This window comes from Alligator mississippiensis, chromosome 6 (assembly GCF_030867095.1).
Source record: "Alligator mississippiensis isolate rAllMis1 chromosome 6, rAllMis1, whole genome shotgun sequence".
Taxonomy (NCBI): domain Eukaryota; kingdom Metazoa; phylum Chordata; order Crocodylia; family Alligatoridae; genus Alligator; species Alligator mississippiensis.
In genome coordinates this window covers 64365226-64391426 of record NC_081829.1, presented here as the reverse complement: position 1 = coordinate 64391426, position 26201 = coordinate 64365226, and the positions used below count along the sequence as shown (strand labels likewise).

The 26201-nt window shown below is 40.1% G+C and overlaps 1 protein-coding gene across 3 annotated transcripts in view; it reads left to right on the top strand.

Moving 5' to 3' along the window:
- PRKG1 (protein kinase cGMP-dependent 1) overlaps positions 1 to 26201 on the top strand; it is a 1124099-nt gene that overhangs the window by 912290 nt on the left and 185608 nt on the right. For all 3 annotated transcript variants that reach the window (XM_019484295.2, XM_019484294.2, XM_059729934.1), the window contains exon 7: positions 4639 to 4733. In XM_019484295.2, coding sequence (XP_019339840.1) covers positions 4639 to 4733 — 95 coding nt within the window. The remainder of the gene's footprint in view (positions 1 to 4638; positions 4734 to 26201) is intronic.

Sequence of the window (26201 nt, the reverse complement as noted above, 5' to 3'; positions counted from 1 at the left end):
GAAATCCTTGACATGAGTGACCCCCATGCACTAACTAATCTGTACTGACCTACAACAGCTTGTACTCTATCCTTTGTACTAAAAAATGTGTCTATATTTCTGGCTGATGAGTTTAACCAATTACTGGGTATGTCTACACATTCATGAATGTGCAGTGGTTACTGCACATTTAATTTAGTACTTGTATAATCAACTATTAAATAAATACAAAGAACTGGAATTTCTGTGCATAGAAAGAGTACTGTAAAACAATATAGCATAGGCTGCTGTTCACAAAACTCAGTGCCAAAATGATTACCCTAAAATGGTGATACAAAGGATCAGTATCTGTGACCACACCTTTCACAGGCAGAGCCATAATTCCCATGCTGAATCTGGGGGCCATCAGCCAAGTTGGCCAACCAAAAGGATCTAAGCATAGCCCAGATACTGCATACTTTTTTATAGTACCATTAGCAAAAATAATTTTTAAACTATCCAGCAATGTTATCTTGAACAAGACTTGACTCAAGCAGACAAGAGGTCCTAAAACATTAGTCTCACCAGTCTAGAATCTCTCATAATCTCTCCATGTCACTTGATCATGCCCTCCCATGTTTGTTACAGTTACACTCCTCCAGACCAAATTAAGAGAAAGTAAAGGGTTTTTTTACAACAACTTGCATGTAGAACTAGGGCCAGGCTTGTTGAATGAACTCTTTGAAGTGAGGCAGGCAAGGTTCTTTGGGTAGATGTGATATCTTTTACTAGACCAACTGAGCATCTGGAAAAAAACCCCAGCTCTTTGAAGTGGCTCATTTGTTCCTATCTGACCAAAAGCCACTTCTCTCACACCATTCAATGTTCAGTCCTTATTGTAAAATTTCATCCCATGTTGTGTAATTGCACAATGATTTCTTTGTAAAATAACAATTGCTTGTGGCCAATTTGTAGTCAGATAATGTAGGTGCATTACTGGAGCCATATTGTCCAGTAATTAATATGCATCATCACTTTAAACTATGTGGAAATTGCAACTACAATCCTGTAATCAGTTGGCATTTATTTTTTAGAGTACAGGAGAGGATCACTGAGAAACAGATTAAAAATGTATTTAATCTTCCTTTTCTTGTTTGGGGTTATTTTTTTCATCTGTTACACTTTTTCTACCTCCATCTTATCTTTGACTCATTACTGATGATAAATTTAGTGTTCATTAATGACTCAAGTCCATTGTTTGAGAACTTCTTATAGAAAAGACAGGAGAGTCTGGAGGAATAGTTGGCCATGCTGTAATAGAATATGTAACTAAAATTTATTCCCCACACAAGAACTGTATTAAACTGGAAACCCATATTTTTGCTGAGATCCAAAAATTCAAGTAAAAATTGACTGAGAGATGAGACTTTTTCATTTTTTGCACACTAAATATTTATTGCATTGGATGTTGTAATTATGCCAGCCTCCTTTCATAGTCTGCCCAGGCAAGTGTTATTTATTATTGCTTCTACTACATGTAGACTCAAAGAAAATAGACACTTTTTAATACATCTACATATGAAATGGTTCTTGTATCCCTACAAAACTATTGAAATGCTAAGGAACTATTTCTATCATATTAGCTTCTAGGAGATGCAATACAAATCTTTCTGAAAATACCTAGCTATGAGGAAACCAGGATTCTTGCTAGCTTAATACAAAATCGTAAGACCTTTGCGAAAGCAATTAAAATATTTCAGTAGAAAATTTAGAAGAAATAGCATCATTAATGGTGGAATGCTCTCTGTACTAGATAAAAAGTTCCTCTAAGGCTATGTGTCTACACATTGAATTTACCATGTACCTGAGCAGTATTCTCAGGCATGCTGTGCTGTCCATGTTGCACTGCTTTCTAAAGTGGAAGCAATATAATTGCATCCACCCAATGTTCTGGGGGTGCAGGTAGAGGGAGGAGTGATTTAGCACTGTCAAATAACAATGGCAATTAACCTGCCTGCAGCAGCACTATACTGCTTTTGCTTTAGGTAGCCAGCCTCAAGCAGAAGAGAATTCCTGGGAATGATCTGGAACACAGTAAATTGAGTATGTAGAGAGAAGCCAACTTGTTAAATATTCTCTATACTTTTGAAACCTGTTGTGTTTCCCAGGCTCACATATTTTGGGATGAGTTAAAAAAAATTTCAGATGCAGAAATTGTTTCTCTTTCACCACACACACAAAAAAGAGAAATGTCAAGACACACCTCCAGGAGATTTAGCAAAATTGTTAAAAGTTGTTGAGACATCATGATGATATTTTTTTCATTAAATGTACCTGTGAATCTTTTTATCCGCTTCAACTGGAACCTGAAATTGCCATTTCAGTACATACAAAACAGAGCTGATTGAGAAGTGGAGAGGTGCTCTTCATTTTGTAGCATCCATGCCTCTTCATATCAATAAGGTATAAATATAGATTGACTTTTGGCCTTAGTGAAGTTGTAGACAAAATAACAGAATTCAGCTCATAAGTAAGTAAGAGAAGCCTGAACAGTAATACAAGTTATATACAAAAGATTTGGGCTCCAGTTCTACTAATTACTCATTTTAGGAAGAGGATTTGTTAGGGTGGAGTAGTTAGCCAAGCTTTCTAATGCAAGACATTCTTCCTCAGAAGATCAGAATAAGCCAGGCACAGTATAGTACAGAATAGTAAAGGGAGGGGATGAGGGAAATTCCCAGATGTAGCGCAGATACAATTAGCAGAAGAAGATAAGCTGATTACTGGGAGATCAGAGCCTATCTAGAAAAACTTTTCTTTCATGCAGTCAGTTGCAGAACTGGAACCTAAAATGCCAAAATGGAGCAGTGTTGCATATTCCAGGGACACTTTGGCTAGGGACAGACATTACACATAAACCAGTTTAAGTGATCAGAAACTGTTTTAAACCTGTAACAAAACAGATATTCAGTGCATGTAAACCAGTTTGAAAATGGCTGAAACCAGTTTGAGATAAACCTGGTTGAATGTAATATCAGACTTAACTGATTTGGGTTATGCAATGTCTGCCCCAGACCCCTTCCTGGTTTAAGTTAAATCAGAGTCCCCCAGCATCCCAGTTGCCTTGCAACTCTGGATGGGGCTCCGTTGTCTGCTCCAGCCTAGCAGGGCTGACCCCACCCCTCTTCTCCCTGGCTGGAGCTCTGGCAGAGCCTGCAGGAATCTGCTTGGCTTCCCTCTGCTCCCCCCCACCCCTGTTCCCCCTCACCACTCTCTGTTCAAGCAGAGATTGTCCCTCCCCTCTGCCTTACACAGACACCTCTCAGCATTAGCTAGCATACCACATGCTGGCTACGATCTGTGCTGTGGAAGACAGGGCAAAGGCAAACAGGACAGTTTCGGCTTAGGGCTTTTTGGAGCTAATCAACAGGTAGTTGGTAATGTCCCTCCATTCCTTCCTTGGAGAAAGCTGTTTAAGAAGAGCTTGAACTAATGAGAGAGTCTGTTGTTTTGTTTGATCGGGTGATAAATGCTAACCGCTCCCTCTGTAACTCCCTGCTGTAATTCCCTGTAACTCAATGCTCCGTTATCAACAGCAATGTGGGGGGGGGGGAGGGAAAGGAACCCCTCCCTAATCAGAGAATCCTGCCAGGGCCTGGCCATGTCCCTTCTCAGCTCAGCACTATGAAAGGGAAGGAAGGGCTGCTCTAGTGCCGCCCCCTGCCCCCCCCCCCGGGGGGCTTCTAGCCTGAGCCACTGCAGGCATGTACCAGCATTTCTTGAGTCCAGGGGAGATGTCTGCATGGTTAAAAACTAGTTTAGCCTAGCCAGATTAAACTAACCTGCAACTATTGAATCACTTCAGGCTCAGGCTTTTTGAATGTCTGTCCCTAGCCTTCAGGTTCAATTGTGAACATAAACCAAGTAACCTTAATTCAGTAAAGGTTATTAAAACAGTAATTGCCAACTGACAGAGAAGATGAAATCCAAAGTTTCCATGCAAATATACATCTTTATATGTACATTTTTCCTTGAATAATCCAATGATAAATTAACACACACACACAGCTATAGAGGTAAAGTAAGGTACCTTACCACTTTTCTTACATTTAATATGTAAGGTAAGGTACCTTATTGCTTTCTTACATCAAAGACAACCAGGAACGTAAACCCTGATTGGATTAGTTTTGATGAGATTCTCAATTAAGAAAATAGATGGCATATATATTTATCAATTCTTAACCAATTTGTTATTTGAGGCAACTCCTAGTCCTCCTAAGCTGTACATTATTTATTTGTTACATTCCATAGTGGAGCTGACCATCAAGCAAGCTTTAGTTTGGAGGAATTTGCAGTTAAGCCTTTCCTACCTTCTTAAAAAGACCCATAGGCCTCCACCAATAGGAAAGCAGAACTCTTTATTTTCAGAAGTAGTACATATCCCAATAAGTAGTTATATGATTCCTTGAATGCCCTAAGAGCCTTGATAGCACAAAGATAAAATCATAACTCGCAGCACTTAGGGAAATGCTGAATAGAAGAACTAGGTTAAACACACAAGAGCCTGTATCAAGGCATTAATTAAAATAGCCATAATATGACTCTTGCTTTGCAATATAAATAGGCTTTAATAATGTATTCTTACTTCTGATTTTTTAACATTAATTTCTTTTTTGACAGGTAAATGTGACTCGTGAAGAGTCACCAAGTGAAGATCCAATCTTTCTCCGCACTTTGGGGAAAGGAGACTGGTTTGGAGAGAAAGCACTTCAAGGGTAAGTACTGTACATTAAATAGCTGTTTAACTGAGATTCTCTGCCAGTAGAAATGCTCAAATAGTCACTGTACTTTTGCAGTTGGAAGACAAGCTGTAATTGAATTCCAAGCAATTTTACACAACCATTTTCCTAGAAAATTAGTTCTCAGTCTGTGGTAGATGTTGCTTTGCAATTTGGTCTTAAAGTGGGAATAAAATCCTTTGTCTTGCACCTAAATAACAGAGTGTAGATTCCAAATTTGCAAAAAGTAAGGAAATATTCATACCTGGATCCAGGCTTTTTGCGCCAGGTAGTATGGGCTTCATAAGTTTTTTCTTAGTTTTAATACTTTCTTCTGCTATGTTACATATGTTGTGATTTACCTTTTTACCTTTTTCCTGTTTTCATGGTTTTGCTGGTATTTAAACACCCTTGCCCGTTCTGAGAATAATCTTTGTTTTTTGGGATATAAATATATTTTGGTTGAACTCCAGAATGTAATTAGTAAGCACACACTGCATGTATCGGTATTACATAAAACTATAATACTTCATTCCTTCACTGATTTTTATAAACATAAAAAGGGGAAGGTTCAAACAGGATTGGGTTTACCTACGCAGAAATGCACACAGAAATTTAGGGTATTTACAAGTGTTACATTTAGATTTACCTAAGCAAGGTTAATTCTATCTAAATGACCAGTCAGGTAGGTACTCATAGGTGTTAAATTGCCCCCCAAATGGCATGCCTAATCTAAATTAGTTCACCTCTGGAGATGAGCTAACTTGAGATCAATAAAGGGTTAATCTGACCTACAAATGGTTAACCCAGCCTAGTGAATACCTGCCTGTGTACAAAGCACAGCCCTGGAGCTGGCAAACCCCAGCCACTTGCCACACCTCTGAGGCTATGCTATTCCTACCCCCTTACCTCTGACTCTGACTGAGCTATTTTTAGCCTCCCTAATGGTCCTCCCTGGACTCGGCAAATCATGCAGCTCCCACTAGCCCCAGAGTTCCTTACCTTAGCATGCCCAAGCCAGTCAAAAGTCTGCATGTACCACTCCTGGTTTAGGTTAAGTGGTTTAAAATAAACCACTTAAAGCCAAACCTGGTGTGACTAAGGTTTGTTTGCACCCTCAGGGCCCCTTTGCACATACAGGTAAAGGTGTAATGGGATCTAATGTGTAACCCACACAAGCATGCATGGCAGCAGGTGTGATTGTGGGATCACACATTAGATCCCATTGTGTCTAATTGCCGGTGCAGGGGAGCCCAATGCTAGACTCCCCCTGCACTGGCAAGAAGCAAGCTCCCACAACTGGGAGCTCCTGCAGTTAAGGGGCTCCCACCTAGAGGGTGCTCCATGCACACCCCAGGCCTGGGGGATCTTGGTGCCATGAACCCCAGCCTCAGGGGTACACAAAGCCCCCAGGATAAAGAGATCACAGCTCATCCCAGAGCCCCAGTGGTTTCACACACTCCTGGGACACTGTGCCCCCTGGCTGTTAGGACCCAGCTGGCTCCCGGCACCCAGCACCTGCAGCTGCTGGGGCTGAGAATCCCCTCAGTTATGGGACTTCCATCCCTGGCTGGGCATGGTGTACCCACAGGGCTTCCAGCCATAGGGGAGACCCTGATACACATGCAAATTAAAGATGGATAGCAACCAGCTATAAAATTAGTTAGCATTTTAGAGGTCTAAGTTTATTGGTGGCTGGAGCTTTTTACGGCATGATAGGTACTTTTCCCATGTAGCTGGTCTCAGGGTAACTGCACACTTAACCAGTTAAGTGCACAATACCTGTAACGTGTGGAGGAGGCCTTGTTACATATCTCCTATTAATATGGGCAATATGCAGCTACATTTCTGCCTCCCATTCTGAAAGTTTCTCTCTACTTTCAGTCTCTTTATACTGTGACCCTATATTTAGTCACCCACAAAAGACACTAAAAGTACCACAGAATATTTGGAGTCATATTTTATAGTGCTTTCAATCTGTAAAGAAAAATACCTCATATTACTACATAATATATGAAACTCTTGGATCAGACATCCCAAAATTATGGCATTGGCCTACAAAAATATCTTTTTAACAAATAAGGAATTTGTTGTTCATTTTCTGTCTTCTGTGCTTTGTGTTCCCTTTCTTTCTTCTGCAAGGCATATTGAGTCCCATACGAAGTGTTTTTGGCTCTTTTCCATAAGCATATGAGCTAGTATTTTTTTTTAAAGCAAAAGATGAGATTTTATAAAAAAATATAATTTTAACAATTGGAGCACCAAAGAAAAACACCAAATGTCATGAGACTTACAGTAAACCTATGAGAGTTGGCAACACTGTGCCAAACAAATCAACTTTATCAAAACGCTAGATATCGGAAATGGAAAAGATTCATGCCACATTTCCCTAAAGAATTCTAGCAATACAGTACTTCAGAGAGATTTGTTATTTTTTCAGTTACAATGTGTTAACCAAACAAATATTTTCATATACAATTATGCTAGTTAGCTGGCTGAAGCTAAAATGAATTCCTTCACAATAGGTACTTAAGCAATTTGTATATCTTAAAATATTTAATACAAAGTGGTTTTTATCTGAAATTAAGCTGAAACCTAAGAAAAACTGACACTATATAATGCTAAAACGCTTTTGAATGAACGTGCATATCTGAGATACTGCATGTCCAGTTTACTAGAGAATTTCATACTGCTGCAGCCTGACTTAAATGTGATATAGTCTGAAAGTATAAGAAGCTGGTAAATATGTATATACTATAATTATTTTGACATCATTTTTTAAGATTATGATTCTAGATGCCTCTACTTTTCTCTGTAAAACATGTTTGTGAATATTACTTTACGATAAGCAGTGGATATTTTCTTCTACTAAATTATTTAACAAAAATTAAAGGCTTATTTTTAGAATTTCTATTCAGGTGATACTAGTGGACTCTACTGATAATGATTTAGCAATAACTACATCCAATGCTTGAATATTTACCCCTTAGTGAATGTGTTAAAATTTAAAAAGTGAAATTTGTTTAAAATTTCATAAACACTGTGCACGTAAGGTATATTCTGCTTTTCAGCAATGTCAGCGTTACAGTTTCAATCTGCATATTGCTGCATAGCAGTTCAGATAAAAGTATTTTATATGCTACCACAGAAATATTTATGCTGATATACAAGTCCAGTGGTAATACAGAGTATCCCATTTTTCTAGCTGCACCAGATGGTACAAATCATTTTACATTATCTTATTCCATAGTAACAGAAACAAAACAAGTCATGAAATTATCATTGTTACATTATCCTATAGTAATGCTTAAACTTCTGAACTGTTAGACATACTTGGTCCTCAGCTTCTTGTTAATTGAATCTTAGATGATAACATAGGCTGCTTACAGACATAAAAAAGTCTTTTACTTTCAGCACTGTTCCCCGCCTGCACCAAGTGCAGCACATGCCCAGAAAAGGCATCACATTTGTTTGACTGAGCTTACCCAATGTCTGTATAGACTGTCTACTTCAGTGGGGCTTTTTTACAATTTTACCTAATATCTGATTGAATCAGCTTTAAATAAAAGTGCCAAAAACCCTGCTGAAGCACCTGATCTATACAGATGCTGGGGAGCTGTGTCAAACTAATACGCCTCCTCTTCCTCTGGCACCACTGCATAGGGAAAGAATGAGCAGGGCGTGCCCAGCTCAGCACCTGGGGACAGCAGGTAGTAGCACTCAAGGCTATGGGGGAGAGCCTATGCCATGTGCATTGCCATAGGGGCTTGGGACCAGGGCTGGCCATTCCAGTGCGTAGTAGGGGCCACCAGGCAGGAGCTGCTCCCCCACCTGCATGCTTGGTTTAGCTCGGCTGTGCCCTGAGCTAGTGCAGACACACACTTGAGCCCCTTCCCCACCTCCCGCCAGCCTGAGTCCCTCTACTTGGTGGGGCTCACATCCAGGATGAAGCTGCTGCTGCTGCAATCCCTCTGTGCTCTGCTTTTTACATGTCCCCACCTGGGCTTGGGGTCAGTTTCATTCACCTCCCTTCCCCTTATCCGGCCCTTGCTCCTGAGCTGCCCCGAGTGAACCCTCCCCCACCCCAGCAGCTCAGAAAGAGCAGCAGGATTGCCTCCTGGCTGGGAGGAGGGCTCTGGGGCTCCCAGGCAATGCTGAGCCAATAGCAGGGGGGGAAAGCTGGGGCTGGAGGCTGGTGGGAGAAGGAAGGTGAAGGATTTAATCATCGTTTCATAGTTTCATAGTTGTAGGGTAGAAAAAACCTTGACAGATCATCAAATCCGAACCCCTGCCATGGCAGGAAAGAGTACTGGGGTCAAATTACCCCAGCAAGGTGTTCATCTAGCCTCCTCTTAAAGACCCCCAGGGTAGCAGCCAGCACCACTTCTCTTGGAAGTTGGTCCTAGATCCTGGCCGCCCTGACAGTGCAGTAGCGCCTCCTGATATCTAGTCTAAATCTACCCTCCGCCAGCTTGTGACCGTTATTTCTTGTCGCTCCTGGGAGTGCTCGAGGGAACAGGGACTCCCCCAATGCCTGCTGGTCCCCTCTGACTAGTTTGTAAATGGCCACTAGGTCCCCCCTCAACCTTCTCTTGTGGATGCTGAACAGGTTCAGGTCCCTTAGCCTCTCCTCATAGGGCCTGCCCTGCTGCCCCCTGATCATGCAGGTGGCCCTCCTCTGGACCCTCTTGATGTTGTCCACATCCCTCCTGAAGAGCGGCACCCAGAACTGGATGCAGTACTCCAACTGCGGCCTGACCAGTGTCACATAGAGGGGGAGGATCACCTCCTTGGACCTGCTTATGATGTATCTGTGGATGCATGACAAGGTGCGGTTAGCCTTCCTGACTGTGTCCCCACACTGTCGGCCCATGTTCATTTTGGCATCAATAATGACTCCAAAATCCTTTTCTACCTCTGCCCTGACGAGAAGGGAGTTCCCCAGCCTGTAGGTATGCTGCTGGTTCTTCCTCCCTAGGTGCAGTACCTTGCACTTGTCAGTGTTGAAAACCATCCTGTTCTTATCCTCCCACCCCTGTAACCTGTCTAGGTCTAATTGCAGCCTATTCCTCCCTTCTAGCATGCCCACTTCCCCCATATCTTAGTGTCATCTGAGAATTTGAACATGGTGCTTTTCACCCCCTCGTCCAAGTCACTGATGAAGATGTTGAACAGTGTGGGCCTGAGGACCGAGCCCTGCAGAAACCCTCTGCCTACATCCCTCCAGGTCGAAAAAGACCCATCCACCACCACTCTCTGGGTGTGGCCCTCCAGCCAGTTAGTGACCCATTTGACTGTGTAGGTGTCGATGCCACAGTCCCCTAGTTTTTTTAATGAGAATGGGGTGAGAGACAGTGTTGAAAGCCTTCCTAAAGTCCAGAAAGACTACGTCCACTACTACCCCTGCATCTAAGGATTTTGTGACCTGGTCATAGAAGACCACCAGGTTGGTTTGATAGGACCTGCCTCTAATGAACCCGTGTTGGTTGCTCCTAAGTATAATCTCCCCTGCTGGCCCCTCATGGACATGCGCTATGATAATTATCTCAAAAAGCTTACCCAGGATTGAGGTAAGACTAACTGGCCTGTAGTTTCCTGTGTCCTCCTTCCTCCCTTTTTAGAAAATGGGAACCACACTGGCCCTTTTCCAGTCCTCTGGCACCACACCAGAACACCACGAGTGCTCGTAAAGCCGTGCAAGGGGTCCCGCAATGACCTTCACTAATTTCCTCAGCACTCTGGGGCAGAGATCATCAGGACCAGCTGATTTAAATGTCCAGTCCCTCCAGAAGTTCCCTGACTAGATCCTCACTGACCCTAGGTCTGGGTGCACCTTCCCTGGGGTCTACAGAGGTCCTGGGGCGGGGGGGATGGGGGACCCGGTCTCTGCTCAGAAAAATGGAGGCAGAGAAATTATTAAATAGGTTAGCCTTGTCATCTGGTGTGATGACCAGATTTCCTAGCATGTCTTGCAGAGGCCCCATATTACCTGTACCTTCTTTTTACGCCCTATGTATTTAAAAAAGGACTTCTTGTTGTCCTTGATCTGGGTAGCTATCTGATCACCTTCCCCTGCTTCATCTGAGGTGCTGCCTGGGCCGCTTGGTGGCCACGCCCCCTGTTGCTTGGGGACAAGCCTGGCAAGGACTGCTTTCCCATCTCGGTACACCCTCGCTGGGTTCCCTGTAGGCCTGGGTGGGGGTTTAAACCCCTCCCCAATCATACTCAGCCTGCCAGGGCCTGGCCATGTGCCCCCCTCAGCTCAGCTTTTTTCCAGCCTTCAGGCCACTGCCGAAGGGAAGGGAGAGTTGCTCTAGTGCCCCTGGCTTCTAGCCTGAGCTGCTGCAGGCACATGGCTGCGTTTCCCATGAATGCCTATTCACTTGCTTGTCAGTTCAGTCTACACAGGTTAGACTAACCTGCAAACATTGAATCAATTCAGGCTCAGGCTTTTTGAATTTTCTTTACCTAGCCTTAAAATATATACTTCATGGAAACCATAAGAGGCCCAATCTTCAAGTCAAAATCCTGTTGGTTTTAGAAAGAGTAGGTATATTATCTTCCTATGTTGCCTTCTCTTAAATATAGGTGAGCTCTCTGTCAAAAAATCTTTTGTTACCAGATTTGCACATTACTTTGGGGTGTGCTTATTTAAGGGATACATTTCTAGGGTCTTGGTAATTCTGTCAATGTGCTGCTTGTGTTACATGTGTTTATATACGGAGCTATATATCTCCTTTCTGCAAGTCCTCACCCCCCAATGGAGCTATCTTGCAGGACTCAGTGTCAATGGGGCTGGGTTCCTCCAGTCACCAAATCAGTCATACACACAAACACACACAGATTAACGTGACATGCCTGACCCAGCAAGGTTGATCAGCATAGACAGGCTGACACCCTCATATTCCAAGAATCAGTTCATCAGAGCAACAATAAACTGCAGTAAGACACAAGCACACAGGTGAATACAATCCTTCTGAATCCAGCTGGATGTCTAGCTGACACCCTCAGGGGCCAGCATTCAGTTCATTAGGGCACATCTGAGTCAAACTGGATCAATCAGCCTGTACAAGCTGATTCCCTTATGTGTTTCAAACTCAGCACGTCCCAGTCTTTGGCCTCTTGATGAGCAGAACCCACAGTATTTTTGGGCTTCACAGGGATCTTTAGCTTAGGTAAAAGAAGTGTTGCTGCAGAGCATGTGAGGAAGGAGAAGTAGAGAAGGAAAAATGTACCCAGTTACTACCAGTTTGACTATAAAAGTTATTTATTGCTAAGTATATGAAATATATATAATGGTGCTAATAGTAATGGACATGCAAAGGAAAAACAAACACAAACAATTACAATACTACCCTGGTTTCACTAAGTATTTGGGGAAACTTAGCTCAAGCTTAACTAGTACAGTTCAGGTTCAGAAATTTATGCCTAGAGAGAAAAGAGAGAGAGAGAGCGAGTGCTGAGATCTCACCAGTCCAAGGCACTTGGGTCTCAAAGCTGACAGGTAAAGTTCCTAGCACAATCCTTGAAGGGAGACGATATGTTCTTCCAGCGTCCTGAGAACAACAGCGGGTGGTGTCAGCACACACACTGCTTTTTTACAGATTTTTATACCCTCAGTTCAGTTTCTTCAAAGCATTTTCAATAGTGTAAATCATTGTCTTTTCTATTGAAAAGGGGTTATCTGGTTTGGAACATCTCAAGAAACTGATTGATAATCAGGAAACACATAAGGCTAGGGAGTACCCAGACACTTGAGAGCCAGTTTGAAATTCCTATGGATAGCAGATATACTGATGGGATATCTCATGGTTTCTTCAGAAATAATAGATAGCTTGCAGCATCTGGATTTGGGATTTTTACTTGTTGTGAACAAACCTCAGCTTAGCATGACTTTTCCAGATCTTACTATAGTCTTTTAACAGACTTAAGGCAATTATTTTGGAGTGTTCATAACCTTTGGGCAGGAGGACTTCCACCAGTTGTCCTGGGAAAAGTATGACAATACCTGTGGTCAGGGCTCCAATGGGCTGGATGCTGTGATGAACCCTTTACCATTGTTCAAATGTTGCCCATACCCCCTCTGACTCGGTCTCTTGCCTCAGCATTTCCTAACCTGGCAACCGAGTTTTATTCAATCAAGTTTAAATAGGCCTCCCATAGTGGGACCGGGGAATGTATGGCCCGAGATGCCTATTAAACTTAGAGGTGTGCGTGTGTCTGGGGGCGGGGAGAGGTGGGGGGAGTCCTTTGTAAATCCAGATTAGAACTGGTCTGATAAATGCTGAGCTGGGTGTGTGTAAATGTGGGTTGATTAGCATTTGGAGCACAGATTCCTCATCATGCAGTGCTCCCCTGCTTCTCTGATCCCAGAATTCACTGCAGTCTCTGCTTCAGGCTTTCTGTTCTCCATCTCTCATGTAAATGAATAGTCATCTGGTTCCATCTCAGATGCAAATGAGACCTAGGGCAGTTGTTTCACTCTTGTCATCCTTATCTGGAGGGTCTTAGGTGTGTTTCTCACTGTATCTTAATCAGTTTCGTTTATGGGGGGGCGGAGGGGGGAGTTCTTTGTGAGTCAGACAGGCTGTGTCCTGTGCCAGGGTTGCCCAAGAACACAAAGCTGAGACATAATACTTTCTGTATACATCCTAAAATATGTATAGAAAATAATTAAATAAAGAAATAGAAACCTGTGTCTTGCAAGTAGTGAGCCTTTTCATCTCCCGTTGATGCCTGAAGAGATTGGGGCCTTCTTTAGCCCAGGCCATTCATGCACACCTTTCACTTATGCTATCTAATGTGCTGAACAAAGTATTAAAGTACAGTATCATATCTGTTAATTCATACTGAAAACACAAAATACTGGTATTGCCTCACTGCTTACTTCGAATGTATATATTATATTATTTATCATTTATTTTCTTTTTCATAACAAATATTGAGTGTGATATTTTGGGTACAGTTGCTATCTTAGCACTAACTATTGACTGTAACTCAAGCAGTTGCATTTACTATTGGTTTCACATCAATATGCAAATATTCCTAGCAATAGAAAAATAAGCAAAACACAATAACAATAACCACTACCCACAAAACAGAAAATAATCTGTTTTATACGTTTATTGTAGGAGATAGTGCAAAGCAGAAATAAAATACAATGATGAAAAGCTGTTCTATTGTTTGCTGTACTGAAGAATGTACCAAATATTAAAGATATTTTCCTGGTTAACATATTCCCCATAGTAATAAAACAGGAAGTGGATTCTACTTGAAAAACTGCATTTTTAATAAATGTATCTTAGAGGTACTAAAATGAAAATTGCGACATTTTATTGCTTCCATTGATACATATTTCCTCTGAATGTAATGTAATGTATTTTATGCAGTTACCACAAGAGGTAGCTAGTTCTATGTGACTGAAGGTATATATACTGCTGATATAAAAGCCAGGTTTATAAAACAAAGGTGTATATTTGAAGAAACAGAGTATGTTTATTTGGCGATATAACATAACTTTGAAATGAAAGAAACCATTTGTTTTTCATTTCTGTACTTTGGAAATAGCTTAACTTCTTAAATTATATTGATTTGGTTTGGTTTATAAATCCACTTAAACTTTTATTTTTTATTTATTTATTTATTTTGCAAATAGTTTTTGTGATTTAGTTAAGCTAAAATGAAACATATTTGAATTCACTGGACTACAAATAAAATGTAGTTCAGCAAAAAATTATGACCAAATACTGATAGCCCATTTGAAAATAATAGTTTTGCCAAATCTCATTAATTATTTTAAGACATGCAATACTGAAAAAACTCTCTCAGACTGTGAAAAGGCTTCCTGCATAGTTCTGATACCTTTGCAAAGGGTTGGTTGACAAGTCATATATTTTAGTAACAGCCCCACGTGGAAGTTCATATTTAAGGCCAATAACCTGATGAAAATACCATCCTCTGTTATATTTTCACACTGACAAAAATCAAAGCATGGATTGTTTAATTCCACTTGAAGTAAAAGAAGTAAACAGAGAGAAAGAATAATGAGGGGGAGGGAAAAAGAGAGGTGCTGGACTTTTAAGTAATGCACAGGGCTGATACTCAGGAGATTGGAGTTCAGTTCTTGGCTCTGCCACAGGCTTCCTGGCTGAACATAAATGAGCTGCTTAGTCATTCTGGACCCCATTTTTCAGTCTTCTCTTCTATATTTTATATGACTTGTGTGTTTAGATTGCAAATGGCAAGTCTATGAGTGTTTTTGCAGAGCCTAATCCAATGGGGCTACAATCTTGATTTGCAACTGTGGACATTAATGCGTAAGTTATACCAGAAACTCTTTCAAATATTCTTTATCAGTTTCACATGAAATGAATCTTTCCTGTGAGGGGCAGGGGGTTGGGCACAATGATCCTTTGTGGTCCCTTCCAACTCTACAATCTATGAATCTATAAACTGTTCAGCTTTACTTTTTTTATTAATTTTTTTTTTGCTTTTTTGGAAGAGATCCGAGAGGTGGCATCTACTCTGATTGTGTAACATTTGAGGTGGGGGCTATGGGTAAACAGGTCTTAGGAAAGTTCTGTTTTGCGATTGGAATGGGTTGGGACATTCTGTCTTGTCAGACCTTTTGAAAAATGTGAGTGTTTTTACTGTCTCTTCCAAGATGTAGGGATTCCCTTCATTTTCAAGTAAGAGGTTTTACTATTTCCCATATTTATCTTCACCTTCCCAACCACTTGCTTAGATATGCTGCTAATATTCTAAAATCATCAGCACTGTAATTTCCTTCTTATGTTACACCCGCCACAAATTTTTTTGTGATGTGTGTTCTTTATCAATTAACATTAATAAACATTACAGTTAAAGATACTTATGGGTATATAGCAGCATTAGAAGTAATTTTGTTCAATTATTGTCCAGCAACTTTGTGTACCATTCCATATTTACCAGTACAGGTAAGTATCTTTACCTGCCTTTAAAAATTGAGGAAATACCAGATATGTTCATTAGATTGAGAGGAAGTAAGAATTAATAAATAAAGCATGGGAAGTAAGAAGTAACAAATGCAGCAATACTAATGCTTCTTTAGATAAAAAAAAAATGCAGTCGATAGAATACAAGAACTCTAATGATTTAGGCTCATGAATAGCCCCTTCCAGACGTACAGGAAAGGCATGACGGGATCTGATGCACGATTCACACAATCACACTTCCTGCCATGCCACATGTGCATGGTAAGAGCTGTGTTTGTGGGATCGTATATCATATTTCATTGTGCCTTATTGCAAGTGCATGAGGAGCCTGGGATCATGATCCTGGTTTCCTCCTGCACCAGCAAGAAGCAAGCTTTCATAGCTTGGGCTGACAGGCCACTTGATCAATTAATACAATCAGCATCAGCAGGCAAGGTTCTTTGGGTAGATGTGATATGCCTGAAGAAGGGTGTTCTTGCCTGAAAGCTTGCAAAGAACTTTTTTCAAACTATTTAGTTGGTCTAATAAAAGATATCACATCTACCCAAAGAACCTTTCCTGCCAATGTGACATGACAGCATTGTGAATGGTATTGATATTTTATATGTTAATTTTTATTATTTTAATGTTCTTGATTTCCCAGATGTGGGCAGTGTTATGCATTAACTGCCAGATTAGGAGAGATTTTAAATTTGTGTGAACTTCATGAGAAATGCAAAGATCCTTCTTGAACTACTTGGCCCTACTGTTATTCTTACATGTTGCTTATAAATACCTGAAAAGTTGTTCAGATTTGAAGAGTATCTGAAACTTTAAGCAGTGTTTCCCCTCTTCTAAAATTAATAACAGTCTTCTATCCTGTCATAATGTGATTTTCTCCCTCCACATCAGCCATCTGATTCTCACTGGGCATGCCTACAATGCAATTAATGGACTGAATAAACTCTGACGCAATTTGAGCCAAACTAAACTAATCCATACATCACTATCTACATGTGCATTTAAGCATAGTAATGTACTCAGCTGTTGGATAGCACTTTTGTCTGACGAGTCTATGCTGACCTAATTGCTGCACTTATGTAGATGGTGATGCTATACTGCACAGCAAATTAGTCTATTGCACAGTAAAGCACACATGTAAACACACCCACTTTATCCTTTTCTTTTCTCATTTTTTTATCTTCTATATCATTCAGTATTCCCTTTTCCCAAAGTCTTTCCTATTCTGAAGCACCTAGAGCCCTATGTCTGCTGCTATCTTAAAAGCTTATTCAAAATTACTTCATTTGTTTTAATTAAATGTCTGACATAGGACTCAGAATTACACTCATTTCTTAAATGCTTTTGAAAATAGATAATTCAAGAAGTGAAACTGAATTACATACTAAGTTACTTAAACAATCTTTTTTTGGTCTACAAAACTCTAAACTTAGTGCAAGTAACATATATATTACAAGGACATGTCCACAAAGGCAAACATGAAAATGAGGATGGATCCTTTCTTTAATTCTTTTTATTTGTATTTATTTATTTATTTTTGTAAAACAAAGGCTTCTATTGAAACCAATCTGGCATCTAACAATAAAACCCAATTGATTTTTCTTTCACTCACTTGTGAAGTGTTTCCTATTTTCCCCTTCATTTGATACAGAATTACCAATTATTACAAGTCACCTGTTGGGACAGATAATACAAAGTTTTAATTTATTAAATTCATTGACATTTCTCTCAGTCTCTGCTCTGCCTGAACAGTTGGGTATTGTAAAGCTATTTGAATGTCCTTGACTGAACTTATTACACAATATCAGTGTTGTGTTTCAGGTTAGTTATGTAGCTTGATTACACACCTTCCAAAATTGTAGCAACTTCTGACCTCTTAATGTAATTAGCTTAGTTTTTGTATATTTTTGTTAAAGGAAGTTTTTATTCTAGTAAATTTGAAAATTACATTCTAGTAATTTTCGTTAACTTCATTCTAGTAATGTAGCCAATGAAATGTATTAGTTGTCAGGAACAGGCAATAGAAAGTGATCACACAACAACTAATCTGAGTTCAGATCAGGTGAATGGAGAGTATAGTTTTAAATGTGATTCTGACAGGAACTTGTATACTTATTCTCTCCACTGTTTGCTGTGCTAGACTTTAACTGAATTCTTTTCAGTAAAAAATATTTTTTCTCTGCTAGTTGACTGTGTTATGAATTTAGGCTATTGGAAAGGGTGTAGGAGGACTTTAAGTGATCATGAATGAGGAATTTGAGCCTTACTTGTACTGTAAAGAAGTCATCATCTTCTCATGTCCCACTATCACAGTGTATAGATTTTTCCATATTGGGCACATAGTATGACCCTGACAAGAGCAATTTAAGCATTTCTAGGATCACAAGCCCTCCTGTGCCCCTGTGGGACAGTATTTGGTGATGCCTGTGTATCTTGAAATCCTTGCTAAGGGTGTTGAGCTGTGTGTTATGTTTCTAGTCACAAAAATAGAACCAAGTCCTATGCTACAGAAAAAAGCAAAGGGGGGGGGGGGATGAGACAACCCCCCAGTGTTCCTTGTTGATGTAACTTGGAGAAAAAATTCCTCCCTAACCCAAAATCTGACAATTGACTTTACCTTGACAACATGAAAAATACCAGTAGCCAGGTATCTGACAGTTTCTAAATATGTGAGAAGCAACAGTGCTTTCCATTCAAACTCCTACCACTAGCAATTGGCAATTTCCAAATATACTGCCTGTGGGTCAGATCTACCCTGTAGACCTGCTCCATCCGGGCTACTGAATGTTGGGGGTGTCATGGCCTGTCATAGAATTCAGGATCCCTGGACCCCGAGTAGACCTAGCCATTGGTGGCAGCCCCCAGGCTCATACTGCCATGCAAACACAACAAAGTACTGCCACATTCCACCCCAAGACCTATGCTACTGTTAGAACATGGCTTCTAGCTGCTTTCTGACCCTGGACCTACCCTGCCTCCCAAAAGCAGCTCTGCACTGCCACCCAGTCCTGGACCTGTACTGCTAGCCAAACATGATGCTGCCACCTAAACACAACTTCACATGCTGGCCTAGCATGGCCCCACTGCAGTTGCTGCTGACTGCACAGATCCAGCCTGGGAAGAGCCTAGATCTGGATCTGGCCAAGGCCAGTGTGAGTCTAGATCTGGCCAGTGCCCAGCGTGTTTCACACCCCTTTGCTTTAGAGGAAGGCAAGATGAGAAAACAAAAATAAAAACAAAAACCAAATACTGTTTTCATAGTGGAAATAACTTCTCTCAGATTTCCACAAGTGATCAGCAGAAGCCCTGGAGAATGAGGTTCTTTCACACGGAGATAGTTTCTTTCAACACTTTTGTTGAAATACTGAATTCTTGAATCTGAATATGTTTCAGAGGTGTACTTGGTAGCCGTGTTGGTCTGAGACAAAAAGACATACAAAAAATTAGAACTTGTGGTTCCAAAATGATACCTTTTATTAGACCAACTGGAAAATGGCAAGAAAATTGTCCTTTTCTGCAAGCTTTTGGGATCAAAGTCCCTTCGTCAGGCTCTGGGAAAAGTGTAGATGGTATAAGATGGTAAAAAGTCCCCATAGGTAGGAAATAAACTTCATTTTTCCACAGAGGGAGCTGAAGATGGAAGTCTGTCTCTCTGGGTCCATGAGAGTGTCTTTGTGAGCTGTGTTGAGTAGCTCTTTGATGTGTTGATCAGGTAGAATTCCTTCCCTAAAGGTGTCCCAGAGGGACAGACTTCCATCTTCAGCTCCCTCTGTGCAAAAATGAAGTTTATTTCCTACCTATGGGGACTTTTTACCATCTTGTACCATCTACACTTTTCCCAGAGCCTGGCGAAGGGACTTTGATCCCAAAAGCTTGCAGAAAAGGACAGTTTTCTTGCCATTTTCCAGTTGGTCTAATAAAAGGTATCATTTTGGAACCACGAGTTCTAGTTTTTTGTATGAATCTGAATATCATGCTCACTCCTATCTCAGTGGTTGTTTGAGATCCTGTTAGTTTATCACAATAAAACTTCCATAAATTTGTCAAGTTTCATCTTAAATAATTCAGGTGCCTTGGCCCCACTGCTTTTTTTAAGATCATTGAAAAACATGAAACCTTCTTCCAAGTCCCGATCTAAAATTTTGGGCTAATTTGTAACTATTTGTTCTTCTAATAGTTGTTGTGCCAATATTTAGTTAAATAACTCTTCATCCTTCCTAGTTTCATACTATGTCAAATGCCTCAGAGAGAGTAATTTCTTCCCTCTAAACCTTCATTTTGCTAAACTAAGCCAACCTTTTTTAATCTTCTCCCATAAAATAGTTCTCCAGTCTCCTATCTATCCTTGTAGCTTTTCTTTGTACCTGTTCCAATTGAAATTAATCCATTTTAAATATAAGTGATCCAAACTGTCCACAATATGCTAAATGGAGTTTTATTAATACAACAAATTATGGTATTAGTATTATCATTTCTACTAAAACACTTTGCCTAAAACACCCTAGAATTTCATTAGCTGTTTTCATGGCTGACTTATTGACCAATATACCTAGGACCCTATATTCCTCTGTTGCCTCCAGTCCTTGAACCCTGACTTTTCTAGAAATAATTCTTGATGTCAGTTCCTAAGTACATAACTATGCATTTCATACTGTTAAATTTCAGATCATTTGTATTGCTCCACTCCGCAAGGTTATATAGTTCATTCTGTATGGTAATCCTATCATTTTTTTGTATTGATGCTACCATCCAGCTTTGTGCTGTCTGCAAATGTCATAAATATCTAGTTCTTGCATCAAGTTCATGAAAGAAAATGCTAAACAGTCCCCAAAACAATCCCTGAGTAAACTCTCTGTAATCTGATAACTTCTCTTTCAACAAAACCTATAGTGGTCTCCCTTTAAGGCAACAGTTTAGGCATGTTAAATTTCAAGGATTTAATCCCCATCTTCTCAGGTTAAACTAATAATTTCCCTTGGGGCAAAGTATCATCTGCTTTGCTTAATTCCAGATAAATTATGTTCACTGCATTATCCTTATCTAAGAAGTCAGTTATCCTATTATAGGAAGATATTAGATTAACCTGACACAATCTTCCTTTGGTAAAAATACGCCATGCTTTTGCCATTTTTTGTTTACCTCCATATCTTTGACTATTCTTTCCTTTGATAGCTATATTCAGACCTTGCATAATATTGAAGTCAAATGAATGGGCCTCAAATTGCCTGGATTTTCACTGTTTTGAATATGGGCACTACATTTGTTGTTCTCTGATCACAAGGTAATCTCCTAGAATTGACAGCATGTTACAAGAGTTGTTATAGCACTGATCAGTTTCCACATGTTGATATCCAAATAAATACTCTTGCTCCAAAGTAAACGATAGGATCTTATTTGCAACCTTAGAAATGTGTAGTCTTTGATTGCAAATGAACATGAGGTGCTCGGTAATGTCACTCCACTTTTTGCAACTAGCAGTCCCTCAGTATTTGCATTCTTTATAAAATGTAATCTAATAGTACATTTGGCTCATGCAGGATTTGCTGCTACAATTTCATTGCCAAATGTTCTTAATGCTCTGAGATGTTTTCTGGCAGCACTGGGGGCTCTTAATTGAGGGCCTCATTCAATGCCCATTAGAGTTGATGGAAAACTTGCATTTGACTTCAGCAGACATTAGATCAGGCTGATATGTTTTATAATTGCAGAAAGAAAGATATAGTTCAGGTATTGAAGAGAAAATTGATTTTGTATTCTTTTCTTTAAGCTTCCTCTACTGTAACAAACATTACATAGAGCATAAAAGAAGAGGAGACAAGCAACCAAGATATGATGCCTGGTCTTAACAATATCATTTTAGGTATCAGTATAGCATTATTATAGAAATGGAGTATATTAGTCTCCTTTTCAAATATGAATGCAGGAATGTGGTCAGTCTTTCTCTCAACACATTTACTCCTAAATTTGCACATAGCTAATGAGTATTTCTTAGAGTAAAATGTACTTACTTCTTAGAGTAAAATTGTGATGATATCCTTTATAATGTTTGTTCTTATAAAAGGTGTAAACTAAATATTTTCCTAGTGTGGAGTTGAAATATATTTATCCTTATCTTAAAAGATTTAGTTGAATTTGGCAAATTAAAATCTCAAGTCTCTCTGAATTTGTTTTTTATGAAATATTTATTCTATAAAGAGATTTTGGAAATGACAATAATCAATTATAGCCTCACTATAGATACACAGACTGGTGCTACATAATCTTAATTTCTAACTACTGCTGGATTTTATTTTGAGGTGGGGGAAGGGTCATGTTTGTGCCTAAAAGCTGCTACAATACCAACCCTGGGACAAGGATGACAGGGTGTGTTTACACATTACAAGAGCACATGCTAACTTTAAGGAATGTTAGGTCATTGTTAAGGTTAGTACATGCTGCAAGCAGTTACATGTTCAGGGTTAAAACCCTCTGTAAGGTGTACAGTTCTGACCTAGCACTAGAGGGCCAGCAAGCAGGCGCACAGCTAGGCACTGGCAAGTCTACTTCATGCTTGTTCTTCTCTCTTAGCTGTCTAGTAGGGCTATGCAAATCTTCAGTTCCTGATTTGATTCAGCAGAGATGCAGACCAATTCAGTGGTCTAATCTCCAAATCTGAATCGAATCAGGAGACCCTTTAATCTCTTCAAAACAAATCAGAAAACTCCAAATTGATTTGGAGAGATTCGGAAAGATTTGATGATTTGGACATAGACACAGCTTTAAATGTTTTTTCTACATACCTCAAGGTACCAGGCAGGTTGTGAATGATGAGATATTGGGGTAGATGGAGGTCCCACATGAACATGGGGGAGGGGGGGTCTCCAGCGCACTCAGCGGTGGACCTGGAAGTGGACCAGAAGCACTTCTGGTCCACTTCTGGTTTTGTGGTGAGCATGCAGGGGGGCCCCCCAGGCTCCTGTGGGATGCTGTATCTGACCCAGCATTGCAGCATTCACGAGCTACACCTCAGACCTCAAGTTATGTAGAAAAAACATTTAAAGCTGTGTCTATAGCCAAATCGCTGATTCTCCAATTCAGCATCGAATCTTCAGTTTCAGATTTGGCTGAAGCAAATTGGGACAGTAATCTGAATCAACCAATTGAATCACTGTTTCCGTTTCAGGCCGAATCTGAATCCACATCGAATATGGCCCATTTCACACACCCCTACTGTCTAGCAGCAGCAACCCACAAGCACACACACATGCACACATACACACATGCGCGCACACACATGCATGCACACACATGTATGCACACACATACAGTGCCCCAGCCCCAATTCATGCACACACACACACACACACACACACACACAGCACCAGGCCCAGCATACCCCCCCTCATGACACTCACATAGCTCCAGCACCAACCTACACACACACATACACACACACACACACACACACAAGGAGCCCAAGGCATATCATACACATGCATATTCCAACCCATACACATCGCCCACCCCGCCGCACACAGCCTGTATCACTGTCTCCATTCTGTTTACTTCTCTGTGCAGTGCCATGGTAAGCAAGTTTGGTGTCCAGGGCAAAGCCTGCAGTGGCAGCCTACCCTCACCCAGCACACAGATCCAGAGGGCACCCCCCCACCATGTTTGCCTGGGAGTGCACGCAACAGCAGGAGTCACCTTCCCCCTGTCCCTGCACCCCCTCACAAATGAGCCACTCATGGCTCTGTCCCATGCCCCGCCTCTGCTGGGCAGCGCCTGTTGGTGCCCCTTTGCTTCAGCACTCGTGGTCACCCCGCTCGCCCCCCCACCCCTTGCTATGGCACTGTCTCTGTACACATCTTTTCACAGAATCTGATGAAGTGAGCTCCAACTCTCAAAAGCTTATGCTATATATATATATATATATATATATATATATATATACCCTACCTTCAGCTTGACTTCAGACAAACACAGCTAACTGTCTCTCAGTCTGAAAGCTGTACAGTTTTTTAGATTTGAACCATGTGGTAAAACAGTAGATTTTCCACCAGGCCTGAATATGCTAAAGGTTTCTTCAGGATGTGGCAAGTAGAAGAATGGAAAATCATCAGATATGTGTGAGTTACAAGTATGAGAATAGCATGCATGCTCTGTGTTTATTACAGTTCATATCTTCTATAACCATTTGGATTACTCCCTTTTGGCTTTAGGAACCATTTTGCAATATAGCTTGTTTTATGAAAATAACTTGCAATAAGGATATTAAGCAGAGTGGGTTTTTTTAAACAGATAAGTTTAAAGCAGTTACAAAACATTCCTCCCTCTTCACATTTCTTTTAGTGAATCTAATAAATGGATGAAGTATCTGAGCTTAGTCACACCACCTTCTGGCACATATCACTGGCTGAAATTGTGTTGTGGATAACTTGTTCATTTTCTCATTCTTCCTTCTTGCTTTCAAATAGAAAACATTTTTTTAAAACATTTAAAATGATAAAATAAATGAGCCTTTTTCAGTGACTCTGTTTTGACGAGCACTTAGCAGGTTCAAGTAGCTATTAGATTTATGCAGCGAGAGCATAAATCACTACAAGTAGTTCCCAGATGTCACGCATACCTTCCTCCAGTGTTTCCTGCATTGATACAAAATTAAATATAGATATCTTGTATAATACAGTCATGTGTTTCAGTCTAACAAAATCAGTAAATACTGCACTAAGAAGGAGCATATGAAGATATACAGAAGCCAAAAGATCAGTGAACATTCAAAGTGGAAATTTCTTGTGTCCTATCTGTTGTCTACCTTCTATGTTGAATAGATATAGTTCCTGTTGAAGTCAGTATACATTTTTCTCTTTCTCTGCCAGGTAAGAATTAGTTTCTCTTTTTAAGCTTGCTTCCATGCTAGCATAGCAATTTTTTTTACTCTGTTCATGAACGAAAAAAATGACTACGTATAATTATTTTTGTTCAACATAAAAATGCAGTGGTACCTAATATCACCATTTTGTAATCAACATAACTTATTTTACTGACAACTGCTTAATATTAACATCATGAATCAAAGATAATTGGACCTTTCCCAGGAAGCATGTTAAATTATTTCTCCTCATGCACTTAAATAAGCCTCCCCCCCCCCCAAATCAAATAAACTTAATTTTGTTTGGTCTTGTAAGAGCATATCTCATAAAATTTTACTATGTTTTAAGTGTGATTTTAATATAAAGAACAATTCAATTTCACAGGACAAAACCCCATGAGTTTTAGCTATTCCCTTAATGAAATAATGATATGGCACATATACTGTGGAAAAAAACAAAATACAAAATTCGTAATACAATTTGGAGTGAAACTTTGAATCAGTACAAACTTTCTAGTAATGCCTACTTTTTCTTCCTCTTTGTTTTCATCTTCAATTCATAAATGATACTGAATATTAGAATAAATTTTACATGTTTAAACAAAGGTATAGGAGGGCAGATCTGTGCCCTGGGCAGCAATGGCGATGATATGGCCAGCTGCCTCTACAGTAGTGGCTATTTATACACCCCACCCTGCAAAGATTATGCCTGAGACTGCTTCTCCAGTTGCCCCTCTCCCTCTCCTCCCACTGTGTTTATAGCAAAATGCAGTTTTTTAGTAATCCTCATATCATTTTAATACAGTTTAGATTTGGTCCAGATTATCTATGCTGGAAACAGGAATTATTACAAATATAGACTTGATATTTTTAACTATAAATTCCTGTAATAGTATTGTGAGTACATCCTGAAGAACCTACTTGTCTTTTTTCATACTACTATAATTTAGGTCAAGATCACAGCCCTGGAATATGCAGTTTATAGCCTAAATACAAGAGGCTTTGGATCCAAGTACTTTCTTTAACCACTAGTTTAATATTAGTGCTTGGTTTACTGATAAGCAATATTAGCATAAAACTAAATAAATTCATGGTACTAAAACTAGAAATTTGTATAATTCTGTAACTCTAAGGAAAATGTCAATTTAATTTTAATGGCATTAGGACTATATTAAGAGCATTGGCCATGTTTTCTGTTGGATAATGAAAGTATTAAATCTTGGTGCCTTATAATCAATTTTTTGTTTTTTTGTTTTTCTAAAGATTATCACCAGACTTACTTACACATATAGTGGAGAACAATTAAGTTTAATAAGTGACTTCAGTGAGGCTATTTATGTGCTTCAAGTTTGCTCAAAGGGCACATCCATACGAGTACACACATGCAGTATTTGACCCCACAGACTTGTCTGCAGCACTGCACACCATATACACTGCACATACAGGCATTCCCCATGCTGCTAGTTTGCAGTGCAGGAGTAGGGTTTTGACACCAGGAGATACCAGTGTCAAAAAACCCCATGCCTAAAACAAGGCAGTGCATGTGGCAGCACTGTGTGCGGCCCAAAACCAGACCCTGGCTGGCCAGCCATGCTCTGGCTGCTGGCCAGGCTCCCTGCTGCCAGATTGCTGCAGCTGCAG